Raw genomic sequence first — 23,410 nt, 5'->3', positions numbered from 1 at the left:
ACTCGAGTGTTTGGTTACTGAGACTCAAAACCCAGAGCCCCGGGGAAGTTACATTTACAGCAAGAAAGTGCAACTAGGGGCGCCTGGGTGGCTCAGTGCGTTAAGCGCGGTGGGACTCGGGCTCAGGTCATGATCTCACAGTTGGTGGGTTCGGACCCCCCATCAAGCTCTATGCGGATAGCTCAGAGCCTGGAGCCCGCTTCACATTCTGTGTGTGTCTCCCCTCTCACTGCCCCTCCCCCGCCCGCTCACTGTCACAAGTAAACATTTAAAATTTTTTTAAAAAGTGCAACCAACACAGCAAAAAGCATATAAGCATATATTCCTTATGCAGTGTCGCGAACGCGTTGACACAGCACAGTCGCGGGAAAGCGACTCTCGAGTCAGAAGACCCGTCACAAGTGACGTGAAGGCCTCGGTAAAGGGCAAGGAGCGAACCCACGGTTAAAGCCTCCGGCGGGCGTTAAGGAAAGGGGCGGGGCTTGGGGGCAGGGCGGGGCGCGCGTCGGGGCGGTGCCTGCGCCGGCGGCCACGTCCTGGCTCGGCCCCCCAGCGTTGGCGCGAGATCCGAACGCCGGCGGCGGCCGTTACAGCCCTTCCCTGAGGCCGCGGGACCGGCGGCGAGAGCCACGCGTCCTGTGGGCTGGGTGTCCGCGGCGGCCATGAGGCGGAGAGGGCCGGAGGAGGAGGCCTGCGGCGTGTGGCTGGACGCGGCAGCCCTGAAGAGGCGGAAAGTGCAGGTGGGTCGTGGGCGCGCGGGAGGGTGTTGGGGGAGGGGTTAGGGACCTGGAGGCGTGAGAGGGGAGGTGATGGAGGTAAAGTCGGGGACCAAGAAAGGAACGGCTTTGGGAATTCAGAGGCGAGAGGGACTGGAGCCTAAAGAAGGGTGAAAAATGGGGTTTGGGAAGAGTGGAGAGGAATGGGGCGGGGGGGAAGGCAGGCAGGCTGTGGATGGGTCAGGAAGAGACTGGGACTGCGAGGCTTCCAGGTGTGGGGGGAGGGTGGACAGAAAATGTGCTCCGAGGAGTGTTGTTTTTTTGTTTGTTTTTTGGGTAGAAGTATGCTTGACATTCAATATCCTGGTAGTTTCAGGTGTACATCATAGTGATTCAATATTTACACATTAAGAAGTGATCCCCACGATAAGTCTAGTTGCTGTGGTCACCATACAGTTACTACGATATTATTGTAACTACAAAGTTACTACAGTGTTATTGACTATAGTCCCTTCGCTGTACTTGACCTCCCATGACTTATTTTATAATCGGAAGTTTGTGACTTAATCCCCTTCACCTGTTTCAATCCCCTTCACCTGTTTCGCCGGCTCCCAGCGCCTCCCCCCTCTGGTAACGAACAGTTTGTTTCTTATACCTGTGTATCTGTTTCGGTTTTGTTTGTTCTTTTGTTATTTAGATTCCACATATGAGTGGAGTCAGACCTATTTGTCTTTTTCTGTCTAGCTTATTTCACTTAGTGTAATACCCTTTAGGTCCATCCATGCTGTATGTCAGGATTTCATTTTTTTTTTTCCTTTTTTTAAAAGCTTTATTTATTTTGAGAGAGCGCCAGCAAACGGGGGAGGGGCCAACGGAGAGGGTAGAGAATCTCAAGCAGGCTCTGTGCTGTCAGCGCAGAGCCAGATGTGGGGCTCAAAGTCACAAACCCAAGTCAGGACTGTGAGATCATGACCTAAGCCGAAATCAAGAGTCATATGCTCAGCTGACTGAGCCACCCAGGCGCCCCAGGGTTTCATTCTTGATGGCTGAGTAATATTTCATTGTAGGTATTATCACATCTTCTTTATGTTTGTTTATCGATGGATACTTGGGTTGCATCCATATCTTGGCTGTTGTAAATAATACTGCAATGAATATAGGGGTGCATGTATCTCTTCCAACTGGTGTTTTCATTTTCTTCAGGTAAATACCCAGAAGTGGAATTATTGGAGCATATGGTAATTCTAGTTTCAATTTTTTTTTTTTTGCTTTTTTTTTTTTAATGTTTATTTTTAAGAGAATGTGAGTGCAAGCAGTGAAGGGGCAGAGAGAGGGGGGGACAGAGGATTCCATGGGGCTCCAACCCACAAACTGTGAGATCTTGACCTGAGCGGAGGTTGCTTAACTGACTAAGCCACCCAGGTGCCTTATTTTTAATTTTTTGAAGAACCTCCATATTGTTTTCCATAGTAGCTGCCCCAGTCTGTGTTCCCAGCGGCAGTGTATGAGGGTTCCCTTTTCTCCACATCCTCTCCAACACTTGTTATTTTCTATCTTTTTGATACTAGCCATTCTAACAGGGGTGAAGTAATGTCTCACTGGGGCTTTGATTTACATTTCCCTGATGGTTAGTGACGTCGAGCACCTTTTCAGGAATGTCTCTTGGCCATCTGTATGTCTTCTTTGGAAAAATATCTTTCAAATCCTCTGCCCACTTTTTAATCTTTTTTTTTTTTTTTTTTTTATATACTAAGTGGTGTCAGTTCTTTATTTTGGATGTTAACCTCTTACTGAATGTGTGATTTGTAAATATCTTCTCCCATTCGTGGGTCGCCTTTTTGTTTTGTTGATGGTTTCCTCTGCAAAAGCATTTTAGTTCAGCGTAATCCCCTGTGTTTATTTTAGCTTTTGTTGTCCTTGCCTGAGGATTCAGGTCCAAAGAACTGCTGCTAATATGGGCGTCAAAGAGCTTATTGCCTTTCATTCTAGCAGTCTTCTGGTTTCAGGTCTTAACATTAAGGTCTTAATCCATTTTGAATTTATTTTTATATATGGTGTTAAGATAGCAGTCCAGTTTCATTCTTTTGCATGTGGCTGTCCAGTTTCCCCAGCACCATTTATTGAAGAGACTGTCTTTTCCCCATTGTATATTCTTGCCTCCTTTGTAGTAGGTTAATGGACCATATACTTGCGGGTTTATTTATGGGCTGTCTAGTCCATTGACCTATGTATGTGTCTTTGTGTCAGTACCGTACTGTTTTACTATAGCTTTGTAGTATAGTTTGAAGTCAGGAAGCATGATATTTATAGCTTTGATCTTCTTTTTCAAGATTGCTTTGTCTGTTTGGGGTTCCAAACAAATTTTAGAATTATTTGTTCTAGTTTTGTGAAAAATCGTATTTTGATGGATTGTATTGGATTTGTAGATTGTTTGGGGTAGTATGGATATTTTAACAATATTAATTCTTCCAGTCCCTGAGCACGATTTTTCCACTTATTATCATTTTCAATTTCTTTTATCCATGTCCTACAGTCTTCAGAATACAGGTCGTTTTATCTCTTTGGTTAAATTTATTCCTAGGTATTTTTTTTCTTTTTGATGCAACTGTAAATGGATGCAACTGTTTTCTTAATTTCTCTTTCTGATAGCTCCTTATTAGTGTATAGAAATGCACCTGTAGGGGTGCCTGGGTAGCTCATTCGTTTGGATGTCCGACTTCAGTCAGGTCATGATCTCACAGTTTGTGGGTTGAAGCCCTGTGTTAGGACCTGTGCTTACAGCTTGGAGCCTAGAACCTGCTTCTGATTCTGTATCTCCCCCTGTCTCTGACCCTCCCCCACTTATGCTCTATCTCTCTCTCACAAAAATAAATAAACAACAACAACAAAAAAGTAATCAGTCTAGGGCCACCTAGGTGGCTTAATTGGTTGAGCGTCTGACTTTGGCTCAGGTCATGATCTCACGGTTCACGGGTTCGAGCCCTGCCTTGGGCTCTGTGCTGACAGCTCAGAGCCTGGAGCCTGCTTTGGATTCTGTGTCTCCCTCTCTCTGCCCCTCCCCAACTCACACGCTGTTTCTCTCTCAAAAACAAAACAAAACATAAAAAATTTTTTTTAAAGTAATCAGCCTAAACTAATACATATGCCAAAGGGACACATTTTGGGGTGACAAATTTTGCTCCCCTACAGTGGCTACAATCTCCTGAACAAAGTAATTGATGACTGTTAAAAAGTGTCTTACAACTCAAGTCATTTTTTATTCTTATTTATGTTAATGTTTATTTATTTATATTTGAGAGACAGAATGCGAACAGGTGGGGAAGGGGCAGAGACAGAAGGAGATGCAGAATCCAAAGCAGGCTCCAGGCTCCTGAGCTGTCAGCACAGAGCCCGACACAGGACTCAGATCCACAAACCGAGAGATCACAACCTGAGCTGAAGTCAGATGCTTAACCGACGGAGCCACCCAGGTGCCTCTAAAATCATTTTTAAAAACCGTTTCTTTGTGTATTTATTTATTTAGAGAGAGAGTGTGAGCAGGGGAGGGGCAGAGAGAAAGGGAGAGAGAAAATACCAAGCAGGCTCCATAGTGTTAGCTCAGAGCCTTACGTGAGGCTCCATCTCACTAATGTGAGATCATGACCTTAGTGGAAGTCAAGAGTTGGATGCTTAACTGACTGAGCCACCCAGGCGCCCCTAAAGTCATTAAAAATAATTTTTTTAATGTTTATTAATTTTTGAGAGAGAGAAACAGAGTGTGAGTGGAGGAGGGACAGAGAGAGAGGGAGACACGGAATCCGAAGCAGGCTCCTGGCTCTGAGCTGTCAGCACAGAGCCCAGTGTGGGGCTTGAACTCATGAACCGTGAGATCATGACCTGACCTGAAGTTGGATACTTAACCGACTGAGCCACCCAGGTGCCTCCATTAAAGTCCTTTTTTGAGAAATAACAAACCACCTGTTCCTTAAAAAAAATTTTTTTTTTTTTACTTGAAAATGTTTTTCCGGTGGGGGGGCAGTAGCGGTGCCTAGGCGCCTCAGTTGGTTAAGAGTCTGACTTTGGCTTAGGTCATGATCTCACCACTTGTGAGTTTGAGCCCTGCATCGGGCTCTCTGTCAGCACAGAGCCTGCTTCGGATCATCTCTCTCCCTCTCTTTTGCCCCTCCTTCACTTGCATGTGCCCACACACTCTCTCTCTTTCTAAAAAATCTTAAAAAAACATATTTGGGGTAGGTAATACAATTTGTCTGGTAATGATTTAAAATGTATGGGATATGCAGTGAAATATCTACCTAATACTTTTAACCATCCTTGACCCATCTCAGAGGCCACAACTTTCTTGTGTATCCTTCCAGAGATATTCTGTATATGTACGAGCAAATACAATATCTATTCCTTCTTATAAGTAGCATATTCTACATTGTTCTGCAACTTGCTTTTTCTGACTTGTTGCATCTTACATATCATTTCATATGCATTCACAAAGAGCTGCTTTATTCTTTTTAAAGACTAGTATTCCATGACATGGAATAGTATCCATCGCATGCAGTAGTGTGCCTTAGTCTACTCATGCTGCCATAACGAACTACTGTTGACTGAGTGGCTTAAACAACAGAATTCATTCTCTCACAATTCTGGAAGCTGGAAGCCCAAGATCAGGGTGCCGGCTTGGTCGAGTTCTGGTAAGGACTTTCTTCTTGGCTCACAGACAGTGAGCTGCCTTCTCCCCATGTGCTCCCATGGCCTTTTCTTGTGCATGTGTGTGGAGAGAAATGTGTGTTAAAAGTTTTGTTTTTTAGAGAGCACACGCGTGAGCAGGGGAGGGGTAGAGGGAGAGAGAGAATCTTAAGTAGGCTCCATGCCCAGCCCAGCGCAGGAGCCCAACACAGGGCTCCATCTCATGGCTGTGAGATCATGACCTGAGCCGAAATCAAGAGTCAGACACTCAACCAAAGGAGCCACCCAGGCGTCCCTAAAATTTTCTATTAAATTTTGTTGAAAACTTTGGTTCTCTGACTAGTTCCTTTTCCTCTTTTTAAGACTTCCAGCCCAGAGCAAAGTACTAAAGATTCCCTTTCACAGGATGTAGAAACCTGCCTTTTCCTAAAGCAGCTATCAAATAGGCACACATTTGTTTGAGTTTTAATGTCAGGCATTAAGGCAGTTGCTAGTGGCCAAGTGTTTTAGAAAACATGCCCCTTCCCACTTGATCTCTAAACATAACTGTCTGTTATTTTGGGGAGACTACTGGGGTGGTTTGTAGTCTGGCTGGAAGATAGATACCGATGAGTTTGGAGTGAGTTTGCTTCTCTCCTGGTTCCGCAGGCTTGGCAGGCTCAGCCTCATTCCCTAGGCCTTGGTATGGAGGCTACTGTATTTGTTTTCATTTCAGTTTGTTTTTTTTTTTAATTTGAGAGTAATATATGTTTGTAAAAAAAAAAATAAGTATAGAATTGTATTCAGTAAAAAAACAAAAATACACAAAACAAAAGAGTAAAAAGCTTCATTGGTGGTAGCTACTTTTAACAATTTGGTATCCTTTGAGACATTTTCTATGTATATAAATAAATATATCTATTTTCCCCACAAATGAGATGATGTCAAACATTTTTCTGCTGTTCATCTTTCATTAAATACATGATGGGAGAACTTTCCATGTGAGACATGAGTTTTAGTATGAGTTTTTGAAAAGGCCATCTTGTTTACATGGTTTTTAGATTTTGTATTTTAACTTTGCTACCTCTATATTAAAATATTGAGGAATATTTCTAAGAGATTTTTCTACACAATAAAGAAGTAAGAAGATTCAGTATGTGTTTTGTGTATTTGCTGTCTCTTAGGTGTACTATATTCAAAATGTCATTATATTGGGGCACCTGGGTGGCTCAGTTGGTTAAGCGTGTGACCTCGGCTCAGGTCATGATCTCACGGTTTGTGAGTTCGAGCCCCGCGTCCGGCTCTGTGCTGACAGGGCCTGGAGCCTGCTTCGGATTCTGTGTCTCCCTGTCTCTCTGCCCCTCCCCAGCTCATGCTCTGTCTCTCAAAAATAAATAAATGTAAAAAAAAAAAAAAAATGTCATTACAACTCAAAAATAATTTCTATTTCTTCACCTATAATGCAGAAGGTTTCTTACCCTTGAAATACATGCAGCAGAGAAGGAGAAGTGGGCCTAACTAAGGAGACGGAAATGTGAAGCTGTCAGAAATCTTGGCTGAGGCATCAGTGGTTTGTTTCTTGGCCAGCCTTGGCAGAATGCTGAATGCCACTGTGCGGCTTTACTAACACTCAGTCCATCAGCAAATCCTCTGGATTCTGCCTTCAACTGTGTTTATAATCTCATAATTTCCTACTCTTTCTACCACTGCTGCCCGAGTCAGAATGAGAGTGACCCTTTGCTCACTGTTAATTTTAACCATCTAGTGGTTTCCTATCTTTGGTAAAACCCGGAATCTCTGAGGCTTGCAAGGGATGATTTGGCCTTGTATGTCCTCTCACACATTTTAAATATTTTTTATGTTTTATGTTTTATTTTATCTATTCGAGAGAGAGAGAGAGACAGGGTGGGTGGAGGAGAGGGGCAGAGAGAGAGAGAGAATCCCAAGCAGGCTCCCTCTCACATGTTAGACCTCATCTCCTTTTCTCTGCCTCACTCTGCTCTAGTCATACTGGCCTTCCAACCAAGCGTATCTCTGCAGGGACTTTTATACACCTCACTTCAAATACATAGGGATTAAAATGCCACATGGCTCTGCTCTTTCATTTGTTTGGATGTCAACTTAACATTGAGTCTACTTCTTAACCACCATAAAAATGCCTTTCACTTAGCCTCTACTCCCCATACTCCCTAACACCTTAGTCTTGTTTTATTTTTCTCTGTAGCCCTTTTACCATCAGATATACTACAATACTACATATTTACTTGTTCATTTATTATTTTCCTCTACTAGAATGAGAGTTGCATTGGACAGTCCTTCAAACAGTGGCACGTAGTAGGTACTCAGTAAAAACTGATTGAGTGAATGAACTAATCCGTCTGAGCTTTTAGATAAAACCTTTTAGATACAGTTATAGTTGCTGATTCTATTTTTCTCACTCTGAGAAGATAAGTGGGAGGACGTTGAGCTTTTTAGAGCAAAGATGGCCTGGAGCCCTCTAGTAAAATGTCAAAGTGTTTAACCAAAAAAAAAAGAAAGAAAAAATAGAGGAGAAAAGTATTTCACGGAAACTGAACAGGCTTAATAATAATAATACTGAAATCCATTGTAGCAACACTATATTAGGGTCAGTACTATAATACTGATAAGGGTCTGTAAATGTAACTTAATAAATGTTTATCAATGTGATCTTTATGTAATGGCTTATGTTTTGTAAAACTTCTTTACATGTATTGTTTGACCTAACTTTCTCAGTAAGCTTTGTGAGGGAGGTGAGATGATCTCCATTTGGCAGACGAAGAAGTTGAAGTTAGGCTAGAAATTTGCTCAAGATCACATCAGAGTAAGTGCAGCTCTAAGGCTCGATTCCAGGTCTTCTGACTCTTGGTCCAGTGTGTTTTTTCATCATGTGTAAGGTGTCCTCAGATGATAAAAAGGTGGATAAGATGGTTCCAATCCTGGCAGCATGGGATATGTTAGGTACACACATAACTGTCAGACGGGCTATAAGTGCCTTAGAGGTGTAAGGAAATTCTAAGCATTTAGAGAAAGACGAGATTATTTTTTATTGTGGGTGAAGGAGTGGTGGTTTAAAAATATGTCCACAAATTCTTTGATACGCCTTCCTTTAAAAGGTGGAGATTAAGCAACCCCCCACATGTGGGCTGTGCTTAGTGACTCTGATGACTAGAATGTGATGGACGTGTTAATGTTAGAATTCTGAGGCTAGGTCATAAATAGCATTGCAGCTTCAGCCTCATTGTCTCTTTAGGGGAAGTCAGCTGTCATGTTGTGCGGATATGCAGGCAGCTTTATAGAGGAACTTTACTGTGTTTGCCAACAGTTGTGTGAGTGAGCCACCTTGAAAGTGTATATTGCTGTCCTGGTTGATATCTTAAATGCAACCTAATGAGATTGTGAGCCAGAACCACCCAGATAGGCTGCTCTCAAATTCCTGATGCACAGAAGTTGTGAGATAATAAATGTTGTTTTAAGCTGCTAAGTGTTGTGGCAGTGTGTTAATGCAGCAGTAGAAAGCTAATACAGATTTTGGTTCTGGCAGTGGAGTGCCGCCTAACAAAAACCGAAAATGGGGGAGTGGCTTTGGAATGCGGCAGTGGGTGGCAGCTGGAAGGACTTTGAAGGGAGTGCTAGTGAAAGCTTGAAGAGCTTTTAAAAACTGCTTTTAGAACTAGGATGGTCTTTGAGGAAGCGGTGGGTGAGGGTTTAAAGGAAAGTGAAATAATGTTACTGGAAATTAGAGGAAAGGGGATCCTTGTTACGTAGTGACAGGAGGTTTATTACAACTACTGTTGGCTGTAGTGAGGTGGAAGGTGGAGAACGTACCTAAGGAACTGGGTGATGTGATGCAGCTAAGGAGATTTCTAGGCAGTACCGAAGGTGTTACCTCGTTTCTTCTTGCTGGTTATAGCAAAGTGTCAGAGGAGAGACAGGAGCTATAGCAAGCCTCTTAAACAAAGAGGAGCCTAAACTTGCCGGTTTTGACAATTCTCAGCCAATTCAGGTGGCACACAGTGGACTTTTCTTTGCAGGAAGTTTTTAAGTTACTAATTTAATCTCTTTACTTGTTATACGTCTATTCAGATATACACTTGGAAAGACAGTTGATATCATTAGTCACTAGGGAAATGCAAATCAAAACCACAAGGAGATACCACTTGGCACCCACTAGAATGGCTATAATCAAAAAGAGAATACCAAGTTGTTAGCAACTTGGAGAAACTGGAACCCCCATACATTGCTGGTGAACGTATAAAACAGTAGAGGCAGTTTGCAGGACGGTTCGGCAGTTCTCAAAACGTTCAACGTAGTTACCTATACGTTCAACGTATGACCTGGCACTTCTGCCTTTATGTGTATACCCGAGATATGAAAAGATATTTTCACAAAAAACTCATACACCAATGAGTGAATGTTTGAATGTTTGTAGCAACATTTCTTGTAATAGCTAAAGAATAAAAACAGCCCAGTTGCCTGACAATGATGAATGGATAGATAAAAGGGTATGTCCAAACAATGGAATATTATTTGGCAATAAAAAGGGACTAAAGTTCATACACCTGCTACAAGCTGGATGAACCTCCAAAACACACTCAGTGAAAGAAGCCAGTCACAAAAGACCAGCTGTTGTATGATGTATGAAAGGTCCGGAATAGACAAATCTCTAGATACAAAAAAGTTAAGTCAGTGTTTCCTGGGGCTAGGGTGGGGTGGGAATGGGGAATGACTGCTAATGGGTACAATGAAAAATGTTCTAAAATTAGATAGTGGTGATGTTTATACAACTCTATTAAAAAACACTTAACTGTACACTTAAGTAGGTGAGTTTTATGGTATGTGGATTATATCTCTGTTAAAAAGATTATATATCTGTTATATAGTTGTTAAAAAGCTATTAAAAATGTGGGGGAGTTGAAGGTGAGATTAGGAGGGTAAATGGTACCATGTGGTGGGAAATTCATGGAAGGCATTTGACATAATAGTCTCCAAGATTAGCCCAGTTGTACTTACATGAAAGTAAGTGGTACACTGAAAGGTTAGAGGAATTTGGAGAATAGTGCAGAAATTTAGGCAAGAGATGACAAGGGCCTAATTCAGAATAGTATAAGCTTAAATTGTTATTTTTGGCGGATAATTGCTTTCTATGGATATATTTAAAACATGGTTATGCTCAAGAAGGACCCATGCGACGCCTGGGTGGCTTGGTTGAGTGTCTGCCTCTTGGTTCCAGCTTGGGTCGTCATCGCACAGTTTGTGGGTTTAAGCCCCTCTTTGGGCTCTGCACTGACAACTCAGAATCTGCTTGGGATTCTCTCTGCCTCTTTCTCTGCCCACATACCCCTACCCCTACTTCAGTTAACTCTCTCTCAACAATAAATAAACACTACAAAGAAAAAAAAAAAGAAGGACCTAAATGTGGGCTTGGTAGGAGTTGGGAAGTCTCTTAAATGTTTTTAAACTGTGGGTTTTGTCCAGTTATCTGCAGCCCTTGGCATCTCTCCTTTTTTAAAGGACCTTTGCATTTTCCCGTTAGTTCTGTTTACATTTAGGAGCCAGAAATTGGGACCGGAGTAAGTAGATGATTGTAGAGAAAAAAGTAAAAAAAAAAAAAAAAGTCTTGAAATAGTGTTTGGAAATTGGGAGAATAGATATAACATGGGCTGGTTGTATGTACAGTTGAGACTTGAACAACACAGTTTGAACTGCGCGGGTCTATTTGCAGATTTTTTTTGGATAAATACAGTACAGTCCTGTAAATGTATTTTCTGTTCCTTATGATTTTCTTAATATTTTCTTTTCTCTAGCTTACTTTATTGTAAGAATACATATAATGTATGTACATACATATAATGTAATGTGTTGGTTGACTATGTTATCAACAAGGCTTTTGGTCAACAGTAGGCTATTAGTAGTTAAGTTTTTGGGGGAGTCAAAAGTTGTGTGTGGATTTTCAACTGTGTGGGAGGGTTGGTGACCTTAACCCTCACATTGTTCAAGGGTCAACTGTATATATTGTGTGTGTGTACACACACACACATACACAGTAATTCTTTTCACAAAGTTGACACCTTCCAGGGGGACTTGAAGATTTGTTCCAGAGTGGGGGTTTCTACTCCATTGCATTTTATTTAAGGCACCTGCTTTCCAATTTAAGTGAACACAGTGCTCTTCTTTTCGCATGGGACCATCATCTCTGCTATTGAGAGGGCCACATTTGGCCATTGCTGTACTGGAAGTAGTTAAAATCAGGAAGCTTAAACAGACCTTCAGTACATAGTCTTATTAGGGCAACATTGATGGCATGTGTATGAAAACACCGTAATATAATGATCTGGCATGCGGGACATTCTTTAAGTGAGAAAAATCTCATTAGCAAGAAGTACCCTTTTTATGAGACTTAGTAATGCTAATGGATGTAGACATATCAGGTCTTCAGTTTAGGAGTTGTGACACTTAAAAGAAATTGCTTTTTGCTGTTACCCCTGTTGAAGTTGTCATTAGGTTTAGATGAAAAATCAGTGCCGGGTGGTTCCAGAGAAGATTCTTGTAACAGATTTTGTATTGTTAGATTATTTTGGGAGGAAAACCTTTAGTTTTCCGTGGGTGTACTTCTCATCCAGTCTGTGCTCTGGACCTATGGGTGACACCAATTACAGTGACAGGAGCTCACCTTGGCTTTGATCACAGTATTGGAAAAGGCTTAATGTTTTCTGAGAGCTTTGTTGATGTTGAAAATGTAACGAGTAGTTACATATATAAAACATAACCAGAATGTTTCCTTCCTATATACCCACTTTCTTCCTAAAATATTTACTGAATTAAGTGCTCACTCTGTGCATTAAGCTAGTTCTGTGGAGGACAGAAAAAAAGTATGTGAATCAAATTTTGATACCAGGATTTTGTTAGGTAAGTCTTGAAATACCAAGTGATAAATGCCAAGTTTGTAAGGGGAAGAGATCACCTCTGGTTGTTGGAATCAGGAATGCTTGGGGCTAAACTGAAGTATATGTAGCATTTCAGACTTGGGTGTGAAAAAGGCCCTTCTGTGTGAGGCACAGAAATGAGCAAGGTGGAGGCCATAATAGGAACTGGCATGTAGGTAAGTATTATGCTACAGCATACACAGAGGTTTTGGTAATGGAGAAAAAGGTAAACTGGAATCATTGATGTGTGCGGTCTGAGAGTTGGTACTTTATGCTACAAGGTAGTAGAGAAATGATTGATAGAGTTTGAGCAAGATGGTATGCTGACAGTTATACTACAAGAAGATTAATCTAGATATTGGGTGGGGGACTCATTGAAACAGGTATTGAATGAGGGCCTGACCAGTTAAGAAACTATTGTAGTAGTCTAGGACTAGGCAAGAGTTTATGATATCTGAACTAGGATAATGCGTTATTTGTTTCACAGGTTTGGAGAGCTTGAAGCAAGTTTTGAATGAATACTTTATTATTATTCATTCAACCAAGCTCATTTATGTTGGAGATGATGGGAATCTTGGCAGCTTTTCTGGGTCAGACCCCTTAAACAGTCCTCTTTTGGGTGTCCTTGTTAGCTAGCATCACTTTCAGCGTGACTTGATAAGGTGTGACAGTGACTGATTGGAAAAGGTTTTCTGTGAGAGACTGAGGAGGAGGGGGGACTTGGAGAAGTGGGAAGAGAGGAGTATGGGATCTCAAGCATAAAAGAAGAAGTAGGGCAAAAAGAAACACGTGTGTTCGTATTTTTTCAAAGCTATCAGTATATAAGGGTAATGAGATTTCATACATAAATTCAAGACCAGTGACCACAGTGAAAAAAGTAAGTTGGATCAAAGTATATACTAGACCTGAAGGCCATATGAATCATAAAAAAGGAATTAAATTGGTTTGAAAGCAGAACTTTAAGACAGACTTGCAGATAAATTAGTGGAAGAGAAAAATAGAACGAGGTCTAAACTGAACTTCAATGCCATGGAAGCACAAACATCTTCCAATAGTTAGAAGGGTGAATGATATGATCCCAGATCTGCTTTGATAATAGAGTTGTCTTTAAGAAAAGGCCATACTTTTGAGGTGATTTGCAGCCAAAAGAAACATTGTTCTCTGTAGAAATACATCCCAGGGGATCCTTGTGATAGCAATAGCGGGGCCTCCGTGGTTGTAGGAAGTCAGTTACTCCTACTACTCTGAAAGAAGAAAACTCAATGGGACCATGAATGTGATGATGCCAAAGGACTAGAGATGCTTTGGGTTGGAGGGAATGTATTTCTTGAAGTTAGATTCTTTGAGGCATTCTTACAGGGTAAGAATTGTTAATACCTAGGCTGTGGCTTACCAACATGTTTGGTCCTGTACGAACCCTGTGCCTTTTAGACAGGCTTTCTTACACTGTGTAATATACACACAAGGGTTGGATCTATTTTGAGGTAAGGATAATGAACTAAAGGACTGTACCTGGGTCCCCTCAGTTCCAGATGACCTGTGCTCACTCATTTCACGGAGATAAACATAGTTCCTTAAAGCCATAAGTCTTGTAAGGGAGTTATAACTGTGGGGACATTGTCACTCCTGATACTGCTCTGACCTGAGGAAAGAATGTTCTATTCCTGCTAAGATGGCCAACTTGGTGAAAAGCTTTATTCCAAGATGTTTTGCTAATTGAGGTCTTACTGTTATATGATAATGTGTAGTTTCTATAAGTCTGCTTTATAGGACTTTGTATTTAAAAAAAAAAAAAATTCCAGTAGAGTTAACATACAGTGTTAAATTAGTTTCAGGTACTCAACATAATGTGTAGTTTCTGTAAGCCTTCTCTATAGGACTTAGTATTTTTTAAAAACTTTAATTCCAGTATAGTTAACAGTGTTAAATTCGTTTCGGTGACTTAGTATCTCATGTATTATTACTCCATGCTCATCAAGATCAGTGTACTCTTCAGCCCTTCACCCAGCATCCCACCTGCCTCCCCTCTGGTAACCACCTGTTTGTTCTCTATAGTTCAGAGTTTGTTTTTTGGTTTGTCCTTTTTTCCTTTGTTCATTTGTTTTGTTTCTTCCACATATGAGTGAAATTATGTGATATTTGTCTTTCTCTGACTGATTTTGCTTAGTGTTATACTCTAGGTCCATCCATGTTGCAAATGGCAAGATTTCATTCTTTTTTATGGCTGAATAATATTCTATTCCATATATATATATATATATATATATATATATATATATATATATATATATATATATCTCACATCTTCTTTATCCATTCGTCTGTCAGTGGACACTTAGCCTGCTTCCATATTTTGGCTATTGTAAATAGTGCTGAAATAAACATAGGAGCACATATATCCTTTTGAATTAGTGTTTTTGTATTCTTTCAGTAGATACCCAGTAGTGAGATTACTGGATCATATGGTAATTCTTTAAACAAAAAAAATTTTTTTTAATGTTTATTTTTGAGAGAGAAAGGGAGCATGCAAGTGGAGGAGGGGCAGAGGAAGAGGGGAGTGAGGATCCAAAGCTGGCTCTGTGCTGACAACAGAGAGCCTGATGCGGCTTGAACTTAAGAACTGCAAGATCATGACCTGAGCCATGCCAGACACTGAACCGACTGAGCCACCTAGGCACACGGGTAGTTTTGTGGGGTTTTTTGTATTAAAAATGTTTGTTTATTTTGAGAGAGAGAGAGAGAGATCGAGAGAGAGAGAGAGATCGAGATCGAGATCGAGCAGGGGAGGGGGAGAGAGAGAGAAAATCCCAAGCAGGTTCTGTATTGTCATTACAGAGCCCTACGCGGGGCTTGATCTCAGGAACCCATGAGATCATGACCTGAGCCGAAGTTAAGAGTCGGAGGCTTAACTGACTGAGCCACCCAGGTGCCCCATGGTAGTTCTATTTTTAATTTTTGAAAGAGCCTTCATTCTGTTTTCCACAGTGGCTGTACCAGTTTGCACTCCCAAGGTGTACAGGGGTTCCTTTTTCTCCACATCCTTGCTAGCACCTGTTGTTTCTTGTTTTTTATTTTAGCCATTCTGACAGGTGTGATATGTCATTAGTTTTGATTTGCATTTCCCTGATGATGAGTGATGATGAGCATCTTTTCATGTCTGTTGGCCATCTGTATATCTTTGGAGAAATGTCTGTTCGTGTCTTCTGCCCATTTTTTAATTGGATTATTTGAGGGTTTTTTTTTTTGTTTTTTTTTTTTTTGTTTTTTTTTTTGGTGTTGAGTCATATAAGTACTTTATATACTTTGGATATTAACCCTTTATTGTATATATCATTTACAAATACCTTCTCCCCTTCGGTAGGTTGTCTTTTAGTTTTGTTGATAGTTTCCTTTGCTGTGCAGAAGCTTTTTATTTGGATGTCGTCCCCATAGTTTATTTTTGCTCTGCTTTTGTTTCCCTTGCCTCAGGAGACATCTAGAAAAATATTACAGCTGCTATCAGAGAAATTATTGCCTGTGATCTCTTCTAGGATTTTTATGGTTTCAGGCCTCACATTTAGATCCTTAATCCAATCCATTTTTAGTTTATTTTTGTGTAGGGTGTAATAAAGTGGTCCATTTTCTTTTTTTTTTTTTTTAAGTTTATTTATTTATTTTGACAGAGCATGAGTAGGGGAAGGGCAGAGAGGGGGGCAGAGAGAGAGAGAGAGAGAGAGAGAGAGAGAGAATCCCAAGCAGGCCCTGCACTGTCAGCATGAAGCCTGATGCGGGGCTCAAACTCACAAACTGTGAGATCATGGCCTGAGCTGAAGTCAGACACTTAACCGACTGAGCCACCAGGCACCCCTCATTTTCATTCTTTTGCATGTAGCTGTCCAGTTTTCCTAACACCATTTGTTAAAGAGACTTTTTCCTATTGCATGTTCTTGCCTCCTTTGTTGAAGATTAATTGACTATATAATTGTGGATTTATTTCCAGGCTTTCTATTTCATTCTGTTGATCTGTGTGTCTGTTTTTGTGCCTGTACCATGCTGTTTTGATTACTGCAGCTTTGTAGTATAACTTGAAATCTGGAACTGTGATACCTCCAGCTCTGTTTTTCTTTTTCAAGATTGCTTTGGGTGTTCAGGGTCTTTTGTGGTTCTGTACAAATTTTAGGATTGTTTTAGTTCTGTGGAAAAATATTGTTGGTATTTTGATAGGAATTGCGTTAAATATTTAGATTGCTTTGGGTAGTATGGACATTTTATCAATAGTTGTCCCTCTAATCTATGAACATGGAATATTTTTTTCATTTGTGTCATCTTTAATTTATTTCATCAGTGTTGTTTTTTTGTTTTGTTTTGTTTACATTTTATTTCTTTAGAGAGAGCATGAGCAGGGCAAGGGCAGAGAGAGAGGGAGAGAGAGAGAGAATCCCAAGCAGCCTCTGCACTGTCAGCACAGAGCCTGACAGGGGGCTTGAACTCACGAATCATAAGATCATGACCTGAGTTGAAACCCAGAGTCAGATGCTTAACCTTAACCAACTGAGCCACCCACGTGCCCCCATCAGTGTTTTATAGTTTTGAGAGTACAGGTCTTTTGCCTCCTTGGTTGTTTATTCTTAGGTATTTTATTATTTTTGGTGCAGTTGTAAATGGGATTGTTTTCTTAATTTCTCTTTCTGCTGCTTCATTATTAGTGTGTAGAAATGCAATGGATTTTGCACATTGATTTTGTATCCTGTAACCTTACTGAAATCATTTATCAGTTGTAGTAGTTTTTTTGGTGGGATCCTTAGGGTTTTCTATATATAGTATCATGTCACCTGCCAATAGTGAAAGTTTTATTTCTTCTTTACCAATTTGGATGCCATTTATTCTTTTTTTTTTTTTTTTTGTCTGATTTTTGAAGCTAGGACTTCCAATACTATGTTGAATAAAAGTGGTAAGAGTGGACACTTGTCTTGTTCCTGATCTTAGGGGAAAAGCTGTCAGTTTAAACTTTCACCATTGAGCATGATGTTAGCTGTGGGTTTTTCATATGGTCTTTATTATGTTGAGGTATGTTTTCTCTAAACCTACCTTGTTGAGAGTTTTTATAATGAATACATGTGGTACTTTGTCAAATGCTTTTTCTGCATCTATTGAAATCATTTTGTTTTAAAGTTTATTTTGAGAGAAACAGAGAGCATGAGCAGGGGAGGGGAAGAGAGAGAGAATCCCAAGCAGACTGCACCATCAGCACAGAGTCCAATGCAGGCTCAAAACTCACGAACCACAAGATCGTGACCTGAGCCGAAATCAAGAATCGGACACTTAATCCACTAAGCCACCCAGGCACCCCATCGAAATGATCATATGGTTTTTATCCTTTTTCTTATTGATGTGATATATATCATATTGATTGATATGTGAATATTGAACCACCCTGTATCCCAGGAATAAATCCCACTTGATTGTGGTGAATGATTTTTTTTAAGTGTATTGTTGGATTTGGTTTGCTAGTATTTTGTTGAGGATTTATGCATCTGTGTTTATCAGAGATATTGGCCTATAGTTGTCTCCTTTTGTAGTAGTGCCTTTATCTGGTTTTGATAACAGGATAATGCTGGCTTCATAGAATGAATTTGGAAGTTTTCCTTCCTCTTCAATTTTTGGGAATCATTTGAGAAGAATAGGTATTAACTCTCCTTTAAGTGTTTGGTAGAATTCACCTGTGAAGCCGTCTGGTCCTGGACTTTTGTTTGTTGGGAGTTTTTTGATTACTGATTCAATTCATTGCGGTAATCCATCTGTTCAAATTTTCTACTTCTTCCTGATTCAGTTTTGGGAGGTTATAGGTTTCTAGGAATTTATCCATTTCTTCTAGGTTGTCTGATTTGTTGGCATATAATTTTTCATAATATTCTTACAATCCTTTGTATTTCTGTGATGTATGCAGGACTTGGCATTCTTGCAAGTCATTTAAATAACTGTATATTATTAGTCTTTTTTTCCCCCATAAGCTGTAAGCTTTACCAGGGCAGAAACAGTCTGTATATTTTTGTGCATCAGTATATTCCCAGTCCCTAGCATATAGATGCTAAAATACTTGTTTGCATTCTATCTCACTATTTCCCATATCTAGGATGTGTCTCATAACATTTAGAGAGTGATGTGCCTACTTGGGCTTCCTCATAGCATGGTGGCCAGGTTCCAAGAGTGAGCATTTCAGGAAAGCAAGACAGAAGTGCATGACATTTTTATGACCTAGTTTTGTAAACCATGTAGTGTTATTTCTATCATACTTTATGGGTCAGTCACAAAATTCTTCCGAAGTTCAAGGTGAGGGACTTCACAACTTAGGAGGAGTGGCCACCTCAGTTTCTCCAAATTCCAGTCTCCATATATTTAATTAATCGACAGGTGATTCCAGGAAGAAAGCTAGGGTCATCATAGGGCTCACCTCATTTGTTTTTCTTCTCTCAGGGCTCACAATCCAATGCAATACCTGTTGTCCACCGTCTAAAATCAGTTGTCTTATGTATCTTATCCAGTTTTCTAGTTTTGTATAGTGGAAGGGAAAGTTCCAAGCCAGTACTGCAAGTCAAAGTATGAGTTTTATATCAAGGAGTTCCTTCTTTTTTCACCAGTTAAAGTACATTTTAGTTTCCAAATGTAAAAATGAAGTCAGCTTTGGCTAGAATTAATAATTTGGGTTCAAGTTTCAGACCTATCTCCAATTGGTAGCATGAATGTTGGCAAATGCCATTTCTTCTTTGGTTTTCACACCAAACTGAATTGAGCATAGCTCTGTTCTCAGGTTACTTCTCAGGCATTTCTTAACCAGCAAGTGGAAACAAAACCAAATCACACTAAATAAAGATGAGGTTAGATTTATAGTTAGTTGACAAAACTTCCCAAATCTCTAATCCCAAATCTTCTAATTCATACTGTAAAGTATAAAGGGGCTGAAAGTGTGTAAGACTAGCTGTTTCATTGCTTTTCCTTCTGGTAATAACCAACTAATATGAATCCCAGGAACTGTGTGTAAGCCTTTTATGTGAATTGACTCACCAAATCCTCATAACAGCCCTATGGGATAGGTACTTTACTGTCCCCATTTCACACACGAGAATGAGACCTAGATTAAACAACTTGCAGAACATCACACAGTTAATAAGTAGCGGTGGCAGAATTGGGATTGATTTGAACCCAAGCTGTGTGACTGTGGAGCCATGCTCTTAACCATATGTGGCTATTTGAAAACCACTAGATATGTGTCCACTGCTGCTAATGTAGAATCATTATCTTTAAATGTAAGAGAGAGTGTCATCCCTGAAATCACTTCAACAAATCCTGTTCAGTCAGCCTGATTTCCGTGGGGAAGCAGAAAGATTGGGCTATAGTTGGAATATGTGATTTGCTGAGAAAAATACCATCAGTATGGCAGGAAATGGTAGATGATGTACACAGAAAAAACTACCCAGAGACTAGGATAGGGTGGAGTCCAAAGGGTCCAGTAGGGTTCTGTGAGGATCACTGGTGTTTGTTGAATCTCTCCCATCTGGCACCTGTTTTGATATTAATAGGTTTTATTGTTCTTTTTCTCCCCCTTCTCAGACACATGTAATGAAGCCAAACACCAAAATGCTAACCCTTTTTCCTGGAGAAAAAAAGGCTAAGATTTCCTTTAGTCAAAGAATTCCACCTGCAGGCATTCGGCAGACCAGCATCGCTTCCTTCTTCACCTTGCAGCCAGGTATGGTGACCCGCCTGGGAATACCCAGGGAGCAGAAAGGAATGCGTGCACTCTCCTCTGCTGCAACGTTTATGAGAAGTGGTGACACTAGTGCTTTGTGTTAAACTTAGTGACTTATTAGAAGAGGTTGTGTTATAAAACACAACAAAACCTCCCCTTCTGCAAAGCAATATATACGTGCTTTTACAAACATTTTCTTTCTGGTTCACTCAGTCTAATATTAAATATTTGTACTTCCTGACAGAGCAGTGAGGAGAAAGGTATACTTTGGGAGTTGGGGAGTAGGGGAGCTGACCTACCATTAGTTAGGTCTTGGATTGGCCACAGTGAACAGTCTATTATTTAATAGTAGGTGTTTCTGTATAAAGCTTCTCAAATTAGTCAAAGATGTGTTTTTCTTAGAAAGGTTGGCATAAAGTTGCTTGTGTCTCATCATCCTTTGGTAGTTCTTTGCTTACGTGTCCCTTTTCAGAGGATATGCTACCTCAGAGCAGGCTGGGGCTTACCGGGCAGGGTGTCTGCCGGATGAAGGGTGCTGGGAGAGCTTTAACTCTTTTGATTCCCAGGATTGCATTGCATAAATCTTAAATTCACTCTTCCTGCCCCAAACAATAACTTAAAATAAGCAACTTTTTGCTTTAAGTAACAAGGGCTGATTTTCTTCAAGGATGCTTCCTATTTCAAAATTCTGGCATGTTCTATAATCTATTAAATTCTTAGGCAACGTTGAGAAATCTTTCACAAAACATGGTTTCTGCCCTATGATTCCTGTTGGAGAAAGAGGAAATCATTCAGCTTTGTTTGTAATTAGATCTTGGTATAATGGGCAGGAGGATTCCATGTAATTCATCAAGGCAGAACAGGATCCATTCCATGCCTGATCAAAGGGACAGGCTGAACATTAGCAGTTTCTTTTTATTGTCCTTCCTACTGCTTGACTTAGCATCCTAATGGTCTTTACTCCCTTTCCCATGAAATGTTTGCAGAGCGGGGCATTTAATGTTCTTTGCACTGTCACCAGTGCAGTTGTCACCAGTGAAAACTGTGTTTCACATACTTCTCAAAGGATGATATTGAGGAATATATATTTAGCCAAAATCACTGTTTAGCAGAAACCATGTTAAATAAAAAACAAAAGCAAAGTTGATGTGACCTGTTAAACAAACCCCACGTATGAAAACGCAGCCAGAAAAGTAGGCTGTGTGATCTGAGCATAGCTAGCATGTTTGACTCTGTTAGGTAGATCACTGGAAGCATCCATATATTTGAGCAGCAGAATATGAGGACTGTGTTTTAGAAAGATCATTTTGGAGAAAGTAGAGATTAAAAGCAGGAAGACCAGCTATAAAGGTGTGTGACAAGTCTGAGACCCCTGCACTAGGTAGTGATAGTAGCTGATACTGATTAAAAAAACAAAAACAAAAACAGGTAAATCCTGCTCAGGGCAGAGTTTTCCTGCAGAGTAATATTTGCTCATGTCTGTCTTACTAGGAAGGACAATTGGTGGTGACCAGAAGAATGTTTCATCTCCTATAGAAAGTCAGACCAACAAAGAGTCTAAGAATGATGTAACCCAGCTAGACCATTTGATCCAGGGCTTAGGGGATGATTGCATGGCACCCCCATTAGCCACTTCAACCCCTGCAGACACCCAGGAAGCCGGACTTTCTCCACAGCCCCTCCAGGATTCTGGCCACCACAGGATGGGAACACCATTTTTGACTGTGCTGTCTTTGCTCCAGCCTGACACCTTAGTCTGTGCTGGAAAGAGTAAAGCCTCTCCATCTTGTTCCTTCACCAAGAACTTGGAAGGTTCTCGCTCACTGGACCAAAAGGAGGAAGAGAAAGACTCTTCCTGGAAAAGGGAATGGCTTCATGGATCTAAGAAAAAGAACTATCAGGGTGTGGAGAGACCCATTAAACCACCTCGGGGCAAGGGCCATGAGCCCTTGGACAAGACTCCATTAGAAAAGGTGTCTGCAAAAGAAACCAGACAGACCCCGATCCTCCTTCAAACATACAGGGATTCCTGGAATGGGGAAAACACACACTCAGTGAAACAAAGCCCTTGTCCTATCCCTGTATTTTCTTGGGACAGTGAAAAGAATGACAAGGACTCTTGGAGTCAGCTTTTTACTGAGGATTCTCAGGGCCAGCGAGTCATTGCCCACAACTCTAGAGCTCCTTTCCAAGATGTAACCAACAACCAGAATCGGGGCTTAGGACAGTTTTCTAGCAGCCGTTGGGCTCAGTGCCAGGAGAGGCCCACTCAGTTAAATCTGCAGCCTGATTTGCTCTTTACCCAGGACTCAGAAGGTAATCAGGTTATCAGGCATCAAGTCTAAATGTCTTTATACGGTTTTGTTCTAAAAGTACCTCGAAATGACAGAGCTGTAGGAAAATATTGGGGTGGGGGGGTTGGGAGTGTGGGTGGGAGGGAGGCAAGGGATGACGTTATAATTGAGCATTTTCTTGGTGTAAATAAAGCAAATGGGGCCACTTGTTGAGGGGGTATGATGGTGCCTTTCCCTGAGGAAGAGGTGGCTGGTAAACTTGTGCAAGTCTCTGATGAGCAATGAGGAGGCAGGGCAGGTACTTATCCCTCCACTGAAGAGTCCCTACTCAGCCTGCAGAGCCACCTCTGTGCCTTTCAGATGCCTGACTGGAACAGCGCTTCTTACGGATGGGTGTTCTTCTAATCTCTGGCTGTTAGCTTACCCACTCAACCATGGGACCATTATTCCTGACACCTTTTTGAGGTGATAAGGCAAATCTCCTGGGCCCAGATGTATGGGGTCAGAGAGGATAGAGAGATTTAAGAAAAACCACCAGCATTCTGCTTTCTACTTATTTTTGTGGGGATTTTACAGCATTTTAAAGACTTATACTGTGTTTAAACATCTCCCTTAAAATAGCCTGAGCTATATAACAATCTAGATGTGATACCACTCTTCTACAAGGTATGAGGGAACTCCCTTTGTAAAACTACGAATCCAAATAAATGACTCTATAAGCTGACTCTGATGGTAATTAAAACATTACCGCTTTATTTCTGGAAAAGCAACTTTTTAATAATATATGCTCTGTCACTGACAGGGTCTCACCTGAACACCTGTGTTCTAGCCGAGATGTTATCCACCAGGTGGCAGTTTCCCATGTTGCAGGTATGCTACCTTAAGAGGCTTAAACAGCCCCTAGGGGGCAAGTGTGCAAGCTGTAAGATGGAACTACTTTAAGAGTTTGGGTAAAATCCCTACAGAAGGGGACAAGAGGCTCCCTACAGAAGTGTTTGTTTTTCTATAGGCCGGACTTTATAAGAAAAGAGGGGAAGCCTCTTTTTACGAAACTTCACATACCTTAAAATTAAC

The 23,410-nt window shown here is 40.8% G+C and overlaps 1 protein-coding gene across 3 annotated transcripts; it reads left to right on the top strand.

Moving 5' to 3' along the window:
• The first annotated feature begins 523 nt into the window (after nt 1-523).
• On the top strand, nt 524-23,278 carry LOC122226965 (aurora kinase A and ninein interacting protein). 3 transcript variants are annotated; one of them, XM_042951014.1, is made up of 4 exons: nt 524-740; nt 19,904-20,042; nt 21,534-22,358; nt 23,139-23,278. In XM_042951014.1, the coding sequence occupies exons 1-4, from the start codon at nt 663-665 to the stop codon at nt 23,276-23,278; spliced, it is 1,182 nt and encodes a 393-aa protein (XP_042806948.1). In that variant the 5' UTR covers nt 524-662. The 3 variants fall into 3 exon arrangements, with proteins under 3 accessions (XP_042806948.1, XP_042806950.1, XP_042806949.1); XM_042951016.1 differs by lacking the exon at nt 524-740 and adding an exon at nt 8,674-8,719; XM_042951015.1 differs by lacking the exon at nt 524-740 and adding an exon at nt 9,978-10,070.
• Nucleotides 23,279-23,410: the final 132 nt, after the last annotated feature.

The sequence above is a fragment of the Panthera leo genome, chromosome C1, assembly GCF_018350215.1.
Source record: "Panthera leo isolate Ple1 chromosome C1, P.leo_Ple1_pat1.1, whole genome shotgun sequence".
In the NCBI taxonomy this organism is placed as follows: domain Eukaryota; kingdom Metazoa; phylum Chordata; class Mammalia; order Carnivora; family Felidae; genus Panthera; species Panthera leo.
The sequence above is the reverse complement of the archived record's forward strand: the minus strand, read 5'-3'. Positions and strand labels throughout refer to the sequence as shown.